Source organism: Carassius gibelio, chromosome A11, assembly GCF_023724105.1.
Source record: "Carassius gibelio isolate Cgi1373 ecotype wild population from Czech Republic chromosome A11, carGib1.2-hapl.c, whole genome shotgun sequence".
Classification (NCBI taxonomy): Eukaryota; Metazoa; Chordata; class Actinopteri; order Cypriniformes; family Cyprinidae; genus Carassius; species Carassius gibelio.
In genome coordinates this window covers 21,799,468-21,821,519 of record NC_068381.1, presented here as the reverse complement: position 1 = coordinate 21,821,519, position 22,052 = coordinate 21,799,468, and the positions used below count along the sequence as shown (strand labels likewise).

General features: G+C 37.4%; 1 protein-coding gene across 4 annotated transcripts in view; it reads left to right on the top strand.

Moving 5' to 3' along the window:
• The window catches only part of LOC128022657 (low-density lipoprotein receptor-related protein 1), a 149,515-nt gene that overhangs the window by 51,711 nt on the left and 75,752 nt on the right, over positions 1 to 22,052 (top strand). For 2 of the 4 annotated variants that reach the window (XM_052610413.1, XM_052610412.1), the window contains exons 11-34: positions 981 to 1,217; positions 1,300 to 1,480; positions 2,268 to 2,490; positions 2,615 to 2,804; positions 2,930 to 3,055; positions 4,016 to 4,156; positions 4,235 to 4,360; positions 5,754 to 5,870; positions 6,428 to 6,508; positions 7,744 to 7,911; positions 9,592 to 9,774; positions 10,257 to 10,454; positions 10,848 to 11,093; positions 12,949 to 13,146; positions 13,483 to 13,687; positions 14,525 to 14,689; positions 15,263 to 15,507; positions 16,513 to 16,644; positions 17,627 to 17,854; positions 19,095 to 19,269; positions 20,224 to 20,318; positions 20,480 to 20,629; positions 20,702 to 20,842; positions 21,747 to 21,872. In XM_052610413.1, the coding sequence (XP_052466373.1) occupies positions 981 to 1,217; positions 1,300 to 1,480; positions 2,268 to 2,490; positions 2,615 to 2,804; positions 2,930 to 3,055; positions 4,016 to 4,156; positions 4,235 to 4,360; positions 5,754 to 5,870; positions 6,428 to 6,508; positions 7,744 to 7,911; positions 9,592 to 9,774; positions 10,257 to 10,454; positions 10,848 to 11,093; positions 12,949 to 13,146; positions 13,483 to 13,687; positions 14,525 to 14,689; positions 15,263 to 15,507; positions 16,513 to 16,644; positions 17,627 to 17,854; positions 19,095 to 19,269; positions 20,224 to 20,318; positions 20,480 to 20,629; positions 20,702 to 20,842; positions 21,747 to 21,872 (4,077 nt within the window). Of the gene's footprint in view, positions 1 to 980; positions 1,218 to 1,299; positions 1,481 to 2,267; positions 2,491 to 2,614; positions 2,805 to 2,929; positions 3,056 to 4,015; positions 4,157 to 4,234; positions 4,361 to 5,753; positions 5,871 to 6,427; positions 6,509 to 7,743; positions 7,912 to 9,591; positions 9,775 to 10,256; positions 10,455 to 10,847; positions 11,094 to 12,948; positions 13,147 to 13,479; positions 13,688 to 14,524; positions 14,690 to 15,262; positions 15,508 to 16,512; positions 16,645 to 17,626; positions 17,855 to 19,094; positions 19,270 to 20,223; positions 20,319 to 20,479; positions 20,630 to 20,701; positions 20,843 to 21,746; positions 21,873 to 22,052 lie in introns of all 4 variants that reach the window. The other 2 variants (XM_052610411.1, XM_052610410.1) reach the window with 1 other exon arrangement.

The following is a 22,052-nucleotide window of genomic DNA, read 5'->3' as shown; positions in this document are numbered from 1 at the left end:
AATAGGGCTCTTATGATTGAGTGACTGGATTTGGTGAGTTATTCACCAATTTGTTTAAAATTGCTACATCTTTCATTTGTTGCTGAATGAAACACAATGATTCTGTTTGGAACCATTTGGTAGTATGTGGCAATATTGTGTCCAAAATATTAGTTATTCAAGTTACTCAATTTTTAACTTATTGTTATGTTATTTGAACTCTTGATGCTGTGACACTTGATTATCTTTATTCAGCCTGCAGATATTTGGGGACAACAGCATTCTGTTTTCTGGATTTTCTTATCAAGGGTTGTAATTAAGCAATAAAGAATGAGCTTTCATGTTTTATTGCAAAAAAGCATGGCTCAATGCATACAGAATTGCAATTATCAATTTCCTAATCGGGCCACGTATTTTGTACATTATAAAACTGGATTATTCTAATTCATGATTGGCTCAGCCTAATTAATCATTAGCAATTGTAGACATTAACATTTTTTTCCCCTAGTAGTTCCTCAGTGAGTCGAGACTGGGGGTTTGACCCACACTTTAGCTGAATCAATTTACAAAAATTAAAGTCTTTTCCATTGACCCCTAATATTGATTTCAAGTGGTTTGCTTTGAATATGCAATGAGCCATTGGTAATATTGATTTGTGACTTTTCAGTTACCTCTGAACACATGAACTCGAAAAATATAAAAGGCAATTGGAATTGATTGTGAGAAACATACCTTGTTCACTATATAAATGTTTCCAATAAATTTCACATTTTCTGAAAAGTTAAATTTCACATTTAACCAACATGAATAAGAAGATGATATTTCTACAGCCAAGCATATATTTCAAGATAAATATTTTAAACCGCCTTTTCTTGGCGATTTACAAGTATGACCCTAAACTAACACATTTGAGTAATTCTGTTCCATATTTGAGCAGAAACATTCATTGGTGAAACAATTTTTTTTGTCGACACAATTCTTGGAATTTATCAAATCCCCAGAGCCCGAGCATGAGTTATTCCTGGTGTACGGGAAGGGTCGTCCAGGTGTTATCCGTGGTATGGACATCAACCCTAAAATTCAGGATGAATATATGATCCCCATCGAGAACCTGATGAACCCTCGAGCTCTGGACTTCCATGCACAGAGTAACTTCATCTACTTCGCCGATGCCACCAGTTATCTGATTGGCCGACAGAAGATTGATGGCACGGAAAGAGACATCATCCTTAAAGAAGGTGCAGAAATGTTATTTTTATTTCCAAATCATCATATTACTGTTGTTATGGGTATATTGTCTTATTCTGTGTGGCTTTCCAGGTATTCACACTGTGGAAGGAATCGCTGTGGACTGGATGGCCAATAATCTTTACTGGACAGATGATGGTCCCAAGAAGACCATCAGTGTTGCTCGGCTCGAGAAAGCTTCTCAGACCAGGAAGACTCTCATTGAGGGCAAGATGACCCACCCTCGAGCTATTGTGGTGGACCCTCGGCACGGGTGAGATCCTGATCTTGATGTTTTATTTGGGAGGAGCATGTTCAGATAATCATCCAGTTCAGCACAGGTGGAGCACATTCAACTTAGCATGATGATAAATATATACACAGCCAATGTACCTTACTTACCAACCAACTTCACCCCATCTTCTAACTAGTCCTATCCCAGCTTGATGAGTTCAGGCTAATTCTGAGCTTGGAGCCCTCCCCCTGGACAGCAGGCCAAAAAAAAACATACTATTCTCTAAACATGATTATATATAAGTGCAAACTCTTGAAATAAGGTTAGGTTGTACTGTTGTTGGGTTATTTGTAAAATCATAAAATTTCATTGCCCAAATATAGCATTTCAGTATGTATAACCTAAAGAGCAGGTTTGTTTCTTTTATAAACAGCAGCAACAACAATATGATAAAAGACACTAATGCTACTGTAAATAGACCTTTGTCAGTTTTATTTGTGTAGCTCTTTATACAAAACTGCTTGTGTCAAAGCAGCCTTATAGTGTCAAACAGGAAAATAGTTTAGAACTAGACAATAGCAGAGTCATTTATTCCGGATAAAGTCAGTTCATTGATGATTCAGTGATGTCATCATCCAGTTCGGCTCTCTTCCAATAGTGTCTGTGCAATCAGTCAAGTGTCCCAAACTAAGCAAGCCAAAGGTGACAGTGACAAGGAACCAAAACTCCATCGGTGACAGAAATGTTCAGAAAAGTTTAAGTTCCTTGTTTAATTTATTTAGAATCATCCAAGTTTTGAGTCAGAAAACATGTCTTCCTCTTTCAGCTGGATGTACTGGACTGACTGGGAGGAGGACCCAAAAGAGAGCAAGCGAGGGAAGATTGAGAAGGCCTGGATGGACGGAACCAACCGGAACGTTCTGTTGACGTCTAAGACGGTTCTGTGGCCCAACGGCCTGAGTCTGGACATTCCTCAGGGCATCCTATACTGGGTGGATGCTTATTACGACCGAATCGAGATGGTCTATCTCAACAATACTGCACGCAAGGTGCTCTCACACTGCTGATCTAATAGATGATGTTTATAGGAGAACATGTGTTTGCTGAAAACACTAGAACAATCGATTTACTCGCAAACTGTTGATCATGTAGTGTCATATTTTTTCCTCTTAGACAGTTTATGAAGGACAGGAACTGAACCATGCCTTTGGCCTGTGCCACTACAAAAACTTCCTTTTCTGGAACGAGTACCGCAGTGGCAGCATCTACAAACTGGACCAGAACACCAAAACGGTCACTTTGCTACGCAACGAACGGCCACCCATCTTTGAAATCCGCATGTATGATGCCCAACAGCAGCTGGGTAATTATAATGTTGCTTTTGCCCTGTTTTCTTTTTAGTAGATTGGCAAGACCAAATTTCCTAGTAGGAATCCAGGCAATTTGGCTGTTAAATGTTCATCAGATGTTATCATGTGTTCATCACAGGAAGTAATGCGTGTAGAGCCAATAACGGCGGCTGTAGTAGTCTGTGTTTGGCCACTCCCACTGGCAGGTCATGTGCCTGTGCTGAGGACCAATTACTGGACCCCACAGACAACACCAGCTGTAAAGGTAATGCATACTACCAAAATATTCCACCACTCACTTGTGCATCCAGGTCACATGCCATTGCCCTCATGTCTTGCTGCAGGACAGCAACTGCAAGTCAATTTTTTGTTTGCAGGAATGCAATGTGAAGGTTGACATTTCTGGCAACATTATGAAAGTGGATGGCATTCAAAACGATGGACTTGGGTCACTCTCTCGGTTGTTTTTGTTACTAAACATGTCATAATCCATTTTCATGCTATATCACAAAAACTGAGATTTATCAATCGCATGACCATCTCAGTGTGAACAGAAAGCCAAAACATTTATACAGATGAATGTGTCTACTTCTTCTACTTGTTCTTCTCTGTACAATGACAGGTAGCAATCAGTGGTCCAGTACTGTTTCCTAATATGTTGGAGTGTTATCCAGACAACCAGAGGTGTTGGATTAATTAGTGTAGTATTATCTGTGTAGTATTACCATGATATCAATGTTTCCTTTTTTAAAAAAAACCTGTATATTGCAGCACTTCTAATTTGGGTATCAAAGGTTATTAACTATGGTGGTTTGGATGTAACTTCATACCGTGAATGCTTAAAAATGACTTTTAAATATGTGTCCATGAGAGGATGAACTACTGCTGAAGAAATCAGATGTAAGAAACCTGCATTCAGAGCGACCCAGGTGAGAGATGTGAGGAATACTGCGGGATAAGAGTTCATTCAGTCCTGACAGAGAACAAAGCCAGAAACACTTGCTGAGCAGAAGCAGATCTGATTGTGCCAGCTGCTCCATCATACTGCTTGATAATGCATCTTATCTTGTGACTGACTGTTGATTCAATCAGCTGAATTGAACATCAAGCGGTTTGGTTTCCATGTCTGAATATTGGAAACAGAAACTGTTCAGATGTTTCTTTGACAGAGCTTGGCCTTCAGCAGACTTATTTACATTCTGTGTCTGTGTGTTTTTCTCTACAGCCAACCCGTCTTACATTCCCCCTCCGCAGTGTCAGCCGGGAGAGTTCGCCTGTAAGAATAACCGCTGTATTCAAGACCGCTGGAAATGCGACGGAGATAACGACTGTCTGGACAACAGCGACGAGACCGCTGAACTGTGCCGTAAGAACACACTCACATCATGTGTTTGACTTGTGTTGAGCCACCACACACGTACAGTGGTTGTTTGTCCATCTGTAGATCAGCACACGTGTCCTGCTGACCGCTTCAAGTGTCAAAATAACCGCTGTATCCCCATGCGCTGGCTGTGTGATGGAGACAACGACTGTGGCAATGATGAAGATGAATCTAACACCACATGCTCAGGTACACACTCATATTCATGTTTCATCCAAAACACAGTGAGGGATCAATTCTCAAGTCAATTCCAAAATCAGGAATCCAAATGAGAAATGTCTTTTTACAGTGTATCCTAAACAGGCAAGTCTTTTATTTACTGTGTAATATACAAGTAAGTGAAGTTGGGCCAGTGAAGTTTCTCTGTGGTAGTGATTGTTGTGCATTTTAAACACACACACACATACACACACAAAGATCCAACTAACTTTGTGTTAGTCCATTTCAGATGATCTCATGATCTTCTCCTAAACTCTGAGTCAGCTGAAATGTGCTGTAGACAGCCGTGTATAAATATAGTTTATATTTGACTTCATGGCTGAATTGTGTGGTTTGCACTCTTTAATTTAGACTCTATCTATTTTAAGGATATGACTGACTATGTTGCTGCATTTGCAAGTAATTCTAGTTTGCAAAGTATCCACTGCATAGAAATATAAATTCATATAAAATGTAGGAATTAACTGGGAAGCAAAGTCTTGATAAAATGAAATAGTTTGACATCACAGTTTTCTTTTCTGTGCTGACATATTTCCTGTTGCAATCATGTGTGATTAATGTTTCCTTCACATGCTTGTGAGAAGATTGCACTTCCCCTATCTGAAGTTTTCATTTTAAGTATGAAACATTCAAGAGCTATATATACCAATCTTAAAGGGTTAGTTCACCCAAAAATAAAAATTGTCATTAATGACTCACCCTCATGTTGTTCCAAACCCGTAAGACCTCCATTTATCTTCTGAACACAGTTTAAGATATTTTTGATTTAGTCAGAGAGCTCTCAGTCCCTCCACTGAAGCTGTGTGTACGGTCAACTGTCCATGTCCAGAAAGGTAAGAAAAACATCATCAAAGTAGTCCATGTGACATCAGAGGGAACTGTTGAAGGCAAACCGGCTTGTGCCATGTTAATTCAGTCAGGTCCATCTTAAAACAGTTTACACTTCATTTTGTAATTAATTGTAATAATCCAGTGAGATTTTTGTATGCACAAAAAGTCCAACAACGAACAGAGATCTGATCTAACCTAAGATTACTTGCAGCAATGGAGAAAAAAATACATGAAAATCATACAATCATACTGAAAATGTCAAGCTCCTCCTAATACATCAACAAATACAATGGCAGCGAGATTCCCTTCCAAGGATTCCAGCCTAGTGGACACTATAGAAATGAATAAATCCTAATTATCGCACAATACAAATCATTTCACTTATAAAAAAAAGCAATCTCCACATTTTATGTGCTCTACATTTGTTTCTCTGCTGCTTTGAAACTTTTACAAATACTTTACTGTCATACAGATGAGCTGGTGGCTATAAGAGTCAGATCTGAATGCGATCAGCTTTGGTTTTCTGTTGCAGCTCGGACATGTCCTCCTAATCAGTACTCGTGCGCCAGTGGCCGCTGTATCCCCATCTCCTGGAGATGTGACCTGGATGATGACTGCGGGGACCGCTCGGATGAGCCTGCGTCCTGTGGTGAATAATGTTCCCTTCATGTTGGTGCCAGCTTATTAAAATTAATGATTTCGGCCATTAATATGCGTGTGATCATTTCAGAAAAACTAGTTCAGTGCAAGTTTTGTCAGTTCCAGCTTTGAAAGACTTGTTTGACATTTTATGAATTTATTCCTTTTATTAATTTGCATTTTGTAAATGTTATAGATGTTTATTATTACATGTATTTGTTTATCTCATTAATGGCTCATTTTACAAGAAAGCACATTTTTGTTTAATTACACTCAAAACTTCCTGTTATCACTTATTTTGTTTACTATAACTATTATATTACTACTTCTATTGCTTTGTGTAAAACTCACACTGATGAGGAAAATTAGGAAACGTAAATAATCAAAAAAACATAATACGACCCTTTTAAAAACATAAACATATGCATAAAGTCACAAAGTCGTACTCATATTTATGTGGAACCGGCAAAATACTCAAAATGCTTTTATGTTGCATTTAATTATTGAATTATCATAGTTAGTCTTTATTATACTTTTGGTTAATTATTTGTTTTTCTTGATTTTCAGCATACCCAACCTGTTTCCCGCTCACTCAGTTCACCTGCGATAACGGACGCTGTATCAACATCAACTGGCGCTGTGATAACGGTGAGCTGCTGACATCTTCTCTTCTTCTGTGTTTTTGTGTCTGTTGCACTTTTTCAACAGATTTCTCTCATTTGTCTTTGTTGGTCATTTCATGTGTCTTTTGTGTAACGTCATGTCCTCTTCTCTTGACCATTTGCCCCTCCCCCTCTGTCACGTGGGCTGTGTGTTGCAGAAAAGGATTGTGGGGATGGCTCTGATGAGTTCAATTGTCCGAACCCGACCGGTTAGTGCATAGATCAACATGCACCAAAAATTAACTTGTGTTATAACATTATTATAAGGCCTGAACAGGATTTCCATATTCATGTAAGCCTGTGGAAAAGTGTAAATTATCTTCAGCAATTCATTATTTTTAAAACATGTCTTAGATTATGGAAAGATTCTTCCCCACAATGTTTAAACTAACAACCCTAGAAACTTTAGCATTGAATATTAACCGATGTTCATTCCCAGTGGTGCATGTGTGATCTATGCAGTTTCTGTGATGTTTTTTACTCATTTTCTATTGTTGGAAATTGTTAACTGTGAAGTGTGTTTCTAAAGAGAAGTTGCCACATTTACTATATCGTATTACTATATTGTGAAATATTCATATTTCAGCCTATATTTGAATTATTTGTGTATTCGTATTATAAATGTATTGTATTAAATCATAGCCTATAGCTCGCATGGACATGTTCCATGTTGGCCAAATGTATCTCAGAAAAAAACATTCCCAGCATGGCTGATATTTGATTTTAGTAAAGTGTTAAATGTTGCCTATGACTTTTTAGAGTTAGTTAAAAGTTTGGACTCACCTTTTCTTATCTTTGCTATTATAAAGTATATTTACTTTAATAAAGTATATTAAATGTAATTGAAACTGTGAAACAACACAAATTTCAATATGGGAATGCAGTATGTGATGACAAAATTTAAAAACAAAATAATAATAATAATAATAATAATAAATTATAATAATAAATGTAAAAAAAAATATATTGACTAGATTCCATCTCTAAAAAAATCTGTTCATTATCTTACCTTGTGAGGTGCATCCTGAGATGCCATATGGTCTGCAAAACTAAATTTAAGGAAATGCTTTTATATCAACAAGTTTATTATGGTCATGAGAAACATAACCCCTGTGAAGAGTGTTAAAACTTTGACTGATGGTGTACTTTAAAACATGGCTTATTTTATGCATTATATTTTGGAGGATGATAGCATATATTTGGGAATTGAACCTCTTGCAGACAATGACTGTGGTGATAACAGTGATGAAGCCGGCTGCAGTCATTCATGCTCCAGCGCTCAGTTTAAATGTAACAGCGGTCGCTGTATACCCGACTACTGGACCTGCGACGGAGACAACGACTGTGGGGACTACAGCGACGAGACCCACGCCAACTGCACTAACCAGGGTGAGTTCATGACATGAATGCCTTGTTCCACTCCATGCCTAACTAGACAGCAAACTTGTGCTGCCTTCTAAGAAACCTTGGATGTCTTAGCAGCACCTGCTTTTGTTTCAGTTGCCAGGAAGTGAAAGCTACACCTAACACGCTGTTTAGAAAATGTCATCTCCCATAAAGTAACTCCAGGCTCAAAATACATACACAGAGAGAGACCAACGATGACTCTGAAAGAGCAACAGATTTAACTGACTGAAGGGTACATTAGTTAAAGCATTAGATAAACACAACTCATCCATAAGTTACCTGATCAATGGTTAACACTGGCCTTTATAGGAGCATGACTTTAAAGAAGTCATTACTTAAAAAGTACCACATGTACCACAGCACATCTTGAGTTAGACCTGAAGAATAACTGTGACTCATTTGTCTAAAAAGACATTCATGGGGAATTATTATTAGTAGTACTATTTATTTATTTATTTATTTGTTTGTTTGTTTGTCAAATAAAACAAAACATGGAAACCATAAATTAACCATGATTTTCTCCATTAACCACAGTTTACCTATTTATTTGCTGTAAAACTGTAGTTATATAAATGGTAATCAATATGCCATTTTTCATAAGGGAAGAACATATGCTGAAAGAACAGTTTTATAGTATAAGAACCTTATTCATTCTTATTTCATTGGAGAGGCATCCATATACAAAACATCTCAAATGTGCAGAGTTATGGGTGCTCCTGGCCCAGATTTGTGAAACTGCCTTATCTCAACATACAACTCAGTCAGACTTTGTTATTGTTCTGCTTTTTGTAAGTCATGGTGTGAAGTTTCTGCAATTACAAATCACATGTTAGTTAAAGAGGGCTACTTGCGTTCACACCACAGCTATATTTACTAAAGTATAGACCTCTCTCTCTCTCTCATGGAAATAAACGTCTTTGCCACTAAGCTCTGTTAGAACTAGAGTTAGATATGAGGCACATTACAGGGTCACAATGAATTTAAAATTGGATTAATACAAAAAATACCACCTCACACAACCACCACAATAACAGTTTTATTTGCCTTCAGAGAATCCACAGTGTTTACCTTTGTTAACTTGGCAGATACTTTTATCCAAAATTACTTACAAATGAAGAATATCACAATGTGAGTAATGCATCCTATGGAGAGAGAAACATTAGTTGTACAATATATATAAATAAAAGAAAGGGAAAGGCTAAAATATGATGTAACACATTTAAACAACAGTGAAATAATAGGAAATTTTATTAATAAGGCTCCAGACTTTGTTAAGCTCAAATCTGTTTCATACCGTGATTATGAAATATTACCCCAAAGTTCCTAGCTTGATTCTTGTTGATGCATTCATAATGTTGTCTTCACAAAGTTGGAAATGGAAATGCCATTCAAATTAGAGCCGTTTGCTGTTGGTGTAGCTCTACTAGAAAAAAATCTGTTTGCCTGAATTGGTACATGTGATGTGGTGTCTTTTGATAAGAGGAGAGGGCCAAGCACTGAACCCTGAGGTACACCAATGGTTTTTTATATGATTTAAACACTTCTCCTCTCCATTATAAGCTACCCTATCTTAGTAGTTGTTTTGTAGTTGTTTGGATATAACCATACTATCATTGTATTGATATTTTTGGTTGATATTTATGATATTTTTCCTGTCCACAGCAACCCGTCCTCCCGGTGGCTGTCACACAGATGAGTTCCAGTGTCGTGTGGATGGGTTGTGCATTCCCCTCCGCTGGCGGTGTGATGGAGACACTGACTGCATGGATCTGAGTGATGAGAAGAACTGCGAGGGTGTAACACACATGTGTGATCCAGCAGTAAAGTTTGGATGCAAGGACTCTGGTAATGATGCAGAAAATATACATTATATGTTCTCAGTTTAATGGTCTTATTTTGAGATTCAGTGATCCATGAGTAGACTGAGTTATGAATGAATGGGTCATAATCATCACAGTCTTGGTAGTGTTTTCAGAATAAAATGCAAAATGACTCAATAACAAGTCAGTATAATATAATTAAACCACAATATAATATAACCATAAACCATTTAATATCAATATTTAATATATAGAGGTAAGATTGTCTACTATGTGTTTAAATTTTTAAACAAAAAACATTTTTATATAAACAGTTTTTGGAATAAGAATCTAGTATTTGAATGAAAAGGTTAGGTAACAGTAACTTTTACTGTGAAATATTATTATTTTTAAGTAAAAACTATTATTTACTTTATTATGTATGAAGAAAAGAGGGTCTTTAAGCATCATGTTTGTAGTTACTTTTGTCAGTTAACGATCATATTTGTGTGTGTGTTTGCGGTGTAGCGCGGTGTATCAGTAAGGCTTGGGTGTGTGATGGTGACAGTGATTGTGAAGATAACTCTGATGAAGATAACTGTGAGGCGCTGGTGTGTAAACTCTCCCATCACGTGTGTGCCAATGACACCAGCATTTGCCTGTCCGCCGAGAAACTGTGTAATGGCAAAGACGACTGTCCTGATGGCTCCGATGAGAAACTCTGTGGTAAGTGTCATCACTGTTACATGAGATGATGATGCAGACTGAAACTCACACTAGCAGGTCGTGGATGGAAATACTCACACCGATACCATTATACCAGGTGAAGTACATAATTAGTGTTGCCTGATAATGGTATTGGTGTTTTAAAAAGCTGCACTCACGGCTACACAAACATCCAGTAAAAGTTACAATTTATGTAAATTTTCAAATAATATTTTCTGAAAATGTCCTTTCCCTCAGGCCATCCAAAATGTAAATGAGTTTGTTTCTTCAGATTTGGAGAAATGTAGCATTGCTCAGCAATGGATCCTCTGCAGTGAATGGGTGCCGAAAATTTCCCATATTGAGTTATTGTGTCACCTTTCTTTGTTTTCACTGCCTAACTGCATTGTTTAGATCTGTGTTCTCTGGACAACGGTGGCTGCAGTCATAACTGTACAGTGGCTCCAGGTGAGGGCATTCTGTGCTCGTGCCCACTGGGAATGGAACTGGGAACTGACAACAAGACGTGTCAGATCCAGGGCTTCTGTGCCAAACACCTGAAGTGCAGCCAGCGCTGTGAACAGGACAAGTTCAATGTGAAGTGTTCCTGCTATGAGGGCTGGGCCCTCGAACCTGACATGGAGAGCTGCAGGAGCACAGGTGAGATCAGCTCTTCTAAAGCCTACTAAGCTACATACGCTCGTTAAAACATTCAGGAATACATTTCATTCATTTCATCCATATTACATTTTCATTTAGCTTTAAACAAATGCATGTTTTGTATTTTCCCAGTTTCATTCATATATTACTGACAGATGTGCATCACAATAAATTTATCAGTTTATGTTAAAACTGCGTAATCCAAACAATAATATATATATATATATATATATATATATATATATATATATATATATATATATATATATATATATATATATATATACATATATATATTAGGGCCGGGACTTGATTAAAAAAAAATATCTAATTAATTAGAGGCTTTGTAATTAATTAAACGAAATTAATCGCATTTTAATCGCATATAAATATAGAACAGTGAGAAGTAATTTTTTTTCACATGGGTTTATAGTATACCATTGAATAATGACTGAATACATAAGCTTAAGCAACAAAATATTGTTTATCTTTGTTCAACCAAGTCTAGCAGACCAGTGCAATTTTTGCCATGAAGTGTAGCAATAGCATATTTAGAAACAATTTAGAAATAGTACATTTCAGAAATTCAGGAAGCTTATAGGTGCTGGAACCTTCTGTAAAGTGTTTTTTTTTTAAGTAAAACACAATACTGTCAATTACCTTCATAACATTGGAAACACTGACTGTTGAAAACCTCTCTCTGAGGCCATAACATACTAATTCCAACTCTCAATAACCTTGGCCAAAACAATAAAGAGCTCAACATAAACTGCTGCACCCACAAAATAATACATAGTTCAACAAAAAGTGTAAAGTCCACGCTAGCTGCTATATGTTTTGCGTTGAGGTGATACTTGAGACTCGATGTGCTGCGGTGATATGCGAACGCTAGTTGCTGGTGCTCCAGTATAATCGGTCCGCCGAAACTCATCCAGTGAGAAACGTTCCGCGGTGCAAAAAGAAGTTATTAAAAATGAGGGAATTTTTTTTTTCTGTAATTAATTAATCTTAGTTAATGCGTAATTTTTTGTGTAATTAATTAATCTCAATTAACGCGTTAAAGTCCCGGCCCTAATATATATATATATATATATATATATATATATATATATATATATATATATATATATATATATATATATATATATATATATATATTTATATATATATATATATATATATATATATATATATATATATATATATATATATATATTATATTCTCTGAATGAAAAGGGTTTTAACAGTATATACCAAAATATTTCCACAAACAGACAGGAAATCTGTAAAATCTGTTGAAAAAAACCCAGAGTATAGGTATGAAAACGGTTGAGGCTCACAGTGTTGGGCAGAAAATGAACATTTATGTGCACTGGAGGAACACTTTCACCCGCACATGGGAAGTGGTCTTCAATATTCTATAAAATCATTACAGCTGGAGATGATTTTGTTTTCCTTCAAAGATTGAAAAGTGAGGTTTTATTTTAAGAGTGGGTGTGTGACAGGATGAATGAAAAGGAAAATGACGGGGAACTGTTTAGCAGCATTATTGTGATTTTTAAATGAAAGAATGTAAATGGCAGAAGAAAGAGGTGGGGTTGAAGATTTAAAGCAACCAATCAAATGATGAATTATGGATTGCTGGACGTATCTCACATGACTTTCAGAATTATTATTTTTTTTTTCGAAATGTCAGTCTCACATGTGATTGCCAGTCTCACATCATTTTACAGATGTTTAATATTTTACAGACCAGATGATGTTGGAAAATGTCAGAGCATTTGCTCAGTTGAGTACCTTACTTTAGTGAGTAATGAGTTACGCCGCTCTTTCAGTGAGTTCTTTGTTTTTCCAGATCCTTTTAAACCCTTCATCATCTTCTCCAACCGTCATGAGATCCGGCGGATTGACCTTCACAAAGGAGACTTCAGCGTGTTGGTGCCAGGCCTGAGGAACACCATCGCACTCGACTTCCACCTCAACGAGAGCTCGCTCTACTGGACTGATGTTGTTGAGGACAAAATATACCGTGGGAAGCTGTCAGAAAATGGTGGTACGTTATCTTACATATCATATACAGGTTCTAAAAAAAAAAAAATATATATATATATATATATATATATATATATATATATATATATATATATATATACATATACATATACATATATATATATATATATACATATATATATACATATATATATATATATATATATATATATACATATATATATATATATATATATATATATATATATATATATATATATATATATATATATATATATATATACATATATATAATTAAATATATGAAATAGTTAGGTATGTATGTTCCCATACATGTGTTTCTCCGTCGTTCCCTTATTTTGGTTTCACACAGCAGCGCTGACCAGTTTTGATGTGGTGATCCAGTATGGATTAGCTACTCCTGAGGGTCTGGCTGTAGACTGGATCGCCGGAAACATCTACTGGGTGGAGAGCAACCTAGATCAGATCGAAGTGGCCAAACTGGACGGGACGATGCGCACCACTCTACTAGCTGGAGATGTGGAGCATCCACGGGCCATCGCCCTGGACCCCAGAGAGGGGTAAGCAGTCCATCATTACTAGTCTAAACTTGTGTTGAGCCCCTTTAGTGTAGCTTGCTTTGTAAACGGCATTATTTTAGTAGGACGGTTAGCTACAGGAAGACGGAGACTCAACATAAAACAACATTTTAATTGCAAACTCAAAGTAAACAAACAAGCATCAGCTGGCGTCTCCCAGACCTGGTCCTCACTTTCCTTCTGGAGCTCCTTCATGAAGCTCAAGAGCACTTTGTTTTGGAGCGGCTCTGCCCTTCTTGTCACAGTATTATTGTAGTATTAATTTATATTTTGAATTACATCTGATTTATTTTTACATTTAGTTTAGGTTTTAGTACATTTGAAATGTGCTCTTTAATTGATATTTTAATATATTTTTGATATATTTCTGTTTAAATTGAGTTAAATTAAACTTTAACTGGTTACTAAAGCAACATTTTTAATTTTAATTTAGTTTTTCATCTAATATTTATATTTAACTTTATTTCATGTTGAAAAAGAAAGTAATAAACAAACATTAATAATATCAATATAATATTAATAATAATTGTAATATTCATTATATATCTCACTGTGTGGTCATTTTAAATGATTATTACTGTTATTTTAATTGAAAGTTTAAAGTGCCCTCAAAAGAAATAATTCACCCAAAAATGAAAATGTAAAATGAAACTCATTTATTCACCCTTATGTTGTTCCAAACACAAAACAATTCTGAAGAATCTTGATGCTGCCTTTTTCCATACAGTAAAAGAATAGAAGTGCTATAAAGAATGCTGGGAACAAATCACTATTGACAGCAGCGTTATAAAAGCCCTCATCTGTGCTCTGACTCTGTAGAATCCTATTCTGGACGGACTGGGACGCCAGCATGCCCAGGATAGAGGCTGCGTCCATGAGTGGACATGGCAGGCGCACCATCCATAAGGAGACGGGCAGCGGAGGATGGCCCAACGGACTGACTGTGGACTATCTGGAGCGCCGCATTCTGTGGATCGATGCCAGGTGATGTTTGAAGACTCAGCTCATACAATAGGATGTGTTTTACCCATGTAGGAGCAGCTTCTGGTCAAGCAGTGCCCTGACACTATCCCAATCCCTAACCCTGGGGTGTCCAGTCCTGCTCCTGGAGGGCCACTTTGGAGTTTAGTTTCTAAAGATCCTTAAGACCTTATTTGGCTGGCTAAGGTGTGTTTAAATTGGGCTAAAGCTTAACTCCAGTAGCAGGATTGGACTTGCCCTGACCTGAAGGAAGTCATGGCCTAGTGGTTAGAGAGTTTGGCTCCTAATCCTAAAGTTGAGGGTTCGAGTCTTGGGCCGGCAATACCATGACTTAGATGCCAAGTAAGCAAGGCACTAAACCCCAACTGTTCCCCGGGTGCCGCAGCATAAATGATGCCCACTGCTGTGTGTGTGTTCACTGCTGTGTGTGTGTGCACCTTGGAAGGTTTAAATGCAGAGCATGAATTCTGAGTATGGGTCACCATACCTGGCTGAATGTCACTTCACTTTCATTTTTTTGATTCATATTAGAAACGAATGACCCTAGAAATGGTTTATTTATGTCTCGTGTCTCAGGTCTGATGCCATCTATTCAGCTAAGTATGACGGGTCGGGACTGATCGAGGTGCTCAGAGGACACGAGTATCTCTCGCACCCGTTTGCTGTGACGATGTATGGAGGAGAGGTTTACTGGACAGACTGGCGCACAAACACACTGGCCAAGGCCAACAAGTGGACAGGAAACAACGTCACTGTGGTTCAGAGAACAAACACACAACCTTTCGACCTGCAGGTGTACCACCCATCTAGACAACCGCAAGGTATTCTCCAAACTTTATTTCAATGTTACTCTGATATCACTAATGGCTAGTGAAATGAAAACAGTGGGATATATCAAAGTATATCTAAGTCAATGTACCGTACCACCTCGGATAACTGATTCAAAATGCTTCTAATGGATTCCAAACGTGGTTTTTCATGTGAAAAACACAGTGCTGTTTGTCTACACAAAGCTTCAATAATATATAGAGTTGGAAGCACATCATGATAGATAGCATCACTGTTCGTTGTGATCAGATCCATCCATGATTTGCTCTGAGTTGAAAACATGACGTCTAAACTTCTGTTGACAGGTGACTGCATGATTGAGTTGACCAATGAATTTGGGTTTGAGCTTGACTGGTTTGGGAAGTTTGGCGTTAGCAGGTTGCTAAGCTAACAGCACAATCATTTTAACTTAAAACAATATATTAAATATACATAATGGGTAAAATTGTGCATTTTTACTGAGCTATTTACTGATACTTTCCATCATTAGTGTCATTTCTCTCAACTTGTTGAGATCTTTGCAGACTGAGCTCATCACAGTGCACACATGTGACACTGTAGTCTCTAGTGATTGTTTTGAGGGAGCAGCCAGTCTGCTTGATGGACACACGTGTTGATGGTGTTTGACGCTTAATAAAGCAGTGTGTGAACACACTTGTCATGATAGTTTAACTCACTGACTTCATCTTATAGAGGCAGACTTCTGTTGTTCATGTCTGACAGGAGCAGTGGTGTTGTAAACTCATAACCATTGGATTAATCATTCTTACTTTTTTACCATACTTCCCGTCCTTATCAAACAGAGTAGATATAGATCATGAATCATTCAAATAAGTACAATGCTCGTAATATCAAAACAGCCAAACTTTGGCAATTTCATCTGTATTGCTGTCTCAGCTGCTTCAGTTTCTTGGTGGCAGTAATAAATTTGAATGTGATGGAGACAGAATATCACAAGTATCAGCGCCTCTCATCTCTCTCTCTCTCTGTTTCTCCAGCACCGAACCCCTGTGCTGCTAACGGTGGTTTGGGTCCATGTTCTCACCTGTGCTTGATCAACTATAACCAGACGTTCTCCTGTGCCTGCCCGCACCTCATGAGACTGAGCAAGGACAACCACACCTGCTACGGTATGAACCAGAGCACATCTCCTCATCTCCTGATCTCCTGATCCAGAGCTCATCCTGACTGATCCACAACCTGACAGAATCTGTGCTGCATGCAGGTTTACATCTGCAGACATATTTGTTGCTTTATACCTAGCAGTGATAATCTCAAATAAAACTAAAACTAATTAAATAGTTTTTGTTCATTGACAGAATGAAATAAAGTAGAATGTAGATGTAGAATGTAGAAAGTAGATGAAAACTAATTAGAAATAGAAAAAAAAAAACTGAAATTCATTACTCAAACTGAAATCAAATAAATATGAGCTATTATAAAAGCTGAATAGAAATATTAAAAAAATAATAATAAACACAAAAACATGTAACAAAACAACTTGAAAGTGAGAACTGAAATTATAGAAATAAAAGCTACTTTAAAAATAATGCTAAAAAAATGCAGAATAATAACAATGAAACAGTTAAGGATATAATTACTGTCAACTGGATTTCTTTATGGCTTCTTTATAGCCATACCTACTATAGATTACCACAGAAAATAGATTTGTCTCTTAATTTGTAAAAACAATATATAGATACAATACAGTAATGCTCTTACAATAGAAATCTATGTGCAGAAGAATTGAGCAAGGCTTGTCTACACAACTTTAATAACAACATCCAAAAATACAGATAATCCTGACTGGGGAACACAAACATGAACACGAAGGGCAAAACAAGACCCTCCAGGCAACCCTGACCAAAAAAAAAAAAATGAATAAATAAAAAAGAACACCAATAAAATCATCTTAAATACACAGATAAATCAGGCATAATAGGGATTCTAGACACAAATCAATCAGCATTTCTTATAATTAATACATTTATTTCCACCAAATTTCAGATGTTTAGTTTGACATTAGTTACTGGATCTTCATATCCATTGCCTTGGAGGAATCTGTTTTGTCTCTGGCTCCAGTCATGATGGGTTTCTCTGTGTCTCTTCCAGAGTCACGTCAGTTCCTGCTGTACGCCCGTCAGATTGAGATAAGAGGAGTGGACATCTATAATCCGTACTACAACTACATCATCTCCTTCACCGTCCCCGACATCGACAACGTCACGGTTGTAGATTACGACGCTCTGGAGCAGCGCATCTATTGGTCAGATGTTCGGACTCAGACCATCAAGAGGGCCTTCATCAACGGCACAGGAATAGAGACGGTGGTGTCTGCAGGTATGACCTTCATTCAGACGGACTTCAGTGGGAAAGGAATAAAACAGAAAATATTTGACGGTAGTTTTATTTTACTGGGTTGCTTTAATATGATCATTACTCCATTCCTTTGCTAGTGGATTTGCTACCTGGGATGAATATTGTATTATTATTAGAAATGAACATTGCTGTTGATGTTGTAAAAGCTGTTTTAGCTTTTAATGTCTCTGCGGTTATTAGTTCAGAATGATATTTAGCATAATCAGAAGTTTAATTTCTAATACACTACCGTCCAAAAGTTTGGGGGTCACTACGTTTTTTATATATAGAGAAATAAATCGTTTTATCCATCAAGCGTGCATTAAATGGATCAAAAGTGACAGTAAATACATATAGGATGTCATAAGTTCAAATAAATGCAGTTCTTTTCAACTTTCTGTTCATCTGTGAATCCTGAAATGTGTCTCAGTGTCCACAAACATATTGGGCAGCACAACTGTTTTTGACATTGATAATAATCAGAAACGTGTCTTGAGCAGCAAATCAGCATATTAGTATGATTTCTGAAGGACAAAGGACAAATTACATAAAAATGCCGTTTTAAATTGTAATAATATTTCACGTTTTACTGTGTTTTTGATTAAATAAATCCAGCCTTGGTGAGCATAAGAAACCATTGATTATCACAAAAATAAATGTAATAATGACCAGTTATGATGTGAGATTAAAATAATGATCGGCTTCATATATATTGTAGCCAGTTCATTCAACTGAGACACAATTTCTATGGTTAGTGTGGTTATTTCTAATGGTTGTAATCTGGATGACATTCTTTCTTTCTTATTTTTTTCCTAAACTTTTGACATGTGGGTAAACACATTTTATGATGAGCCGTCCCATTGAGTTGAATCAAATGATTCTCTTGGGAGTTCACGAAAGGCTGTATAATATCAGGATGTGGTTGTTTAAAGCTGACTCGTATGAGAATCTCAGTCATTGTTTACAGAGCAGAACTGTTGTCCTGTTTACAGTCGAGTGTGTTTTTAGAAATGCTGTTTAAGTTAAATTAGCAGAGCCCTCAAAACCAAATTACAGACATGTGGGTAATACGATGAAACGATGACTCACACTTTACCATCCATCTTTCTGTTTATCCAGATGTTTATTCCTGTGGAAATGCACTCAATGTTTAGATTTATTTTTTCTTATCCAAGAATTAATATCTGGAAATGGTTATTTGGTGTGTCTTGCGTGTGGTCAGATATTCCCAACGCACATGGTCTGGCGGTGGACTGGGTGTCACGTAATCTCTTCTGGACCAGCTATGATGGCAATAAGAAACAGATCAACGTCGCCAGACTGGACGGCTCCTTCAAGAACGCTGTTATTCAGGGCCTGGACAAACCCCACTGCCTCGTGCTGCATCCCATACTGGGGTGAGTCAACCCGTGCCACAAACACTAGTGACATTTACCCCAGAACGCTAACACAAGAACACATCCCACTTCCTCAAAGATGCCAAAAGGATGCAGCCGCATGCACTCTTGTTTTATTGGAATTACAGGCTTAATTTAAGTTTCCTTTTGATTGCATGAAAAAGAGAAAAATATGTATCTGATATGCATCAAAGAGACAACATTTCAATGAGTTTTTAAGTGTAGTCCATATCAGACACTGATCTGACTCACACCTGATGTCACACCTGATGTGAAAAATGAGCAGGAAGATTAGAAAAAGGGCCCAAACTGCTTTTGTATCATCGTTCTTTATTATCGTCTACCATGCTAGTGGAAATGAAGCATGCAATGAAATAAAATACTCTATAATATGATATTATAGTTTTTGGGAATATCTTGAAATAGATTTGACTTTGTATATTTGTCACCTTAATTTTATAGTTTTATAATAATATGTATTATTTATTTTATTATTATTATTATTATTATTATTTAATATTTTATGTTTTTAAGTCACGTTTTTAAGGATTTCATTTTAGTTAACTATAATAACTCTTGTTTTTAATAATCATTAATGGCATATTCCCAATAACCATTTTATAATTTATGATTGTGATTTGAAGGAGTATTTATGTGGTATCTCAGAAATCACTCAACATTTCTGTCATGTTGTCTGTGTCAGAGCTCTATGTGCACGGTGAAAATGAACAAGAACTTAACTGGTCCATTCAGAATGAATCGTTCACTCGTTTGCAGAAGAAACTCAACTGCAGCACATTTACTTTGATGCACCCAGTACATGCTGCTCAAATAATCAAATCATGATGGAATAATCGCACAAGGTCATATTGTGATTGGTTAATTGAGTCAAATGTTTGATAATGGGATGTAACCTGCTTAACATTCTTGTTTTGTTAACTGTTTCATGTCCAGAAAGCTGTACTGGACTGATGGAAATAACATCAGCATGGCCAACACTGACGGCACGAACCGTACCGTGATCTTCACCAATCAGAAAGGACCAGTGGGTGAGTGACAGCTGACATTTATTATTGTTGTTTTTTTTATTATTGTTAAACGAATACATTTAATGTATGTAAATATGAAATTTGATGCAGTTGAGAATCCGTTGAGAATTATAAAGCACAACTGCATCCTTTTGAGCCGCTGAGCAGTGTGTGTGCTGCAGGTCTGTCCATAGACTACGACACGGAGCAGCTGTACTGGATCAGCTCAGGAAACAGCACCATTAACCGCTGTAAGCTGGACGGGTCAGGGCTGGAGGTGTTAGACGCGGTCAAAGGCAAACTCAACAAAGCCTCTGCGCTGGCTATCATGGGTAAATATAGCACTGGTCGTTTCATTGGCGGTCTTTTTGTTAAATACTAATGTCATGACTGCTGTTGTGCAGGTGATAAGCTGTGGTGGGCGGATCAGGGCACGGATGAGATCGGCACCTGTGACAAGAGTGATGGAGGAGACTGGAAGGTCTTGAGAAACAGCACGTCTCCCATGATGCACATGAAGATCTACAATGAGACCGTGCAGACAGGTTCAAGAATCAACTACATGCAGTGTATAAGGAACTGTTCAGATGACAGCCAGAAAAATCTGTGCTGAGAACAAATTGCAATTTTCAAGCTAGTTCATTGTGCCTACAATGAGCCTCATTAGCATTGATAAAAAGAGTGACCTTGACTTAGTTTAACGCAATAGTTCACACAAAAATGAACATTTGCTGAACATGTACTCACACACAAGCCATCTAAGATGTAGATTAGTTTGTTTCTACATCTGGACAGAGATCAAGAAATGTATCATTGCATGACTGGCTCACCAATGGATGCTCTGCAGTGAATGGGTGCCGTCAGACTGAGAGTCCAAACAGCTGATAAAAGCAAGTAATCCACACCACTTCAGTCCATCAGTTAACAGCTTGATCCCTGAAGATTTCTCTCCCGATTCAAACCAGGTGACTTTTTCACTGGAGCAAGCGTTATTATGGATTCTGGACTAATATTTTAGCTCAAAACAATGTCGTAACAATGCTATAATGCTGGGTTCGTTTTCTTACAAACGAGCAGATCTGGCTCTTGAAGATGTGAACTGATGGACTGGAGTAGTGTGGATATCTTGTGGATTATTGTGATGTTTTTAACAGCTGTTTGGACTCTCATTCTGACGGCACCCATTCACTGCAGAGCATCCACTGGAAGTGATGCAATGTAAATTGTATCTCTAGTTCTTGAATGGCTTGAGGGTGAGTACAATCTCAGCATTTTTGGGTGAACTGTTCCTTCATTTAAATACTTACAGCACATCAGTTTACAGAGCCAGTGCAGATGACCTCCGGTTAAACTGTATTGTGGGTGGTTTGTGCTGAGCTTTTCTACTGAAATTTGTCCCTTAGGTAAACTTGAGTTTGCTGGGCTAAACTGTGTGTGTTGTATCATCAGGTTCAAACATGTGCAGTAACAACAATGGTGACTGCTCTCAGCTGTGTCTGCCCACATCTGCCTCCAGCCGCTCCTGCATGTGCACCGCGGGATACAGCCTGAGGAGCGGACAGCAGTCCTGCGAGGGTACGAGCAGAACACACACACCTGACATTCACACACATACACACATCACATTCAGACTCACTATTATGTGTGACATCCTTTTGAGAATATGACATGTACGTAGGTACAATAGACCACAGTGTTTGCACAGAGTAAATGCTTGGGTGTCGCTACAGCTGGGGATGTTTTTACCTGACGAAT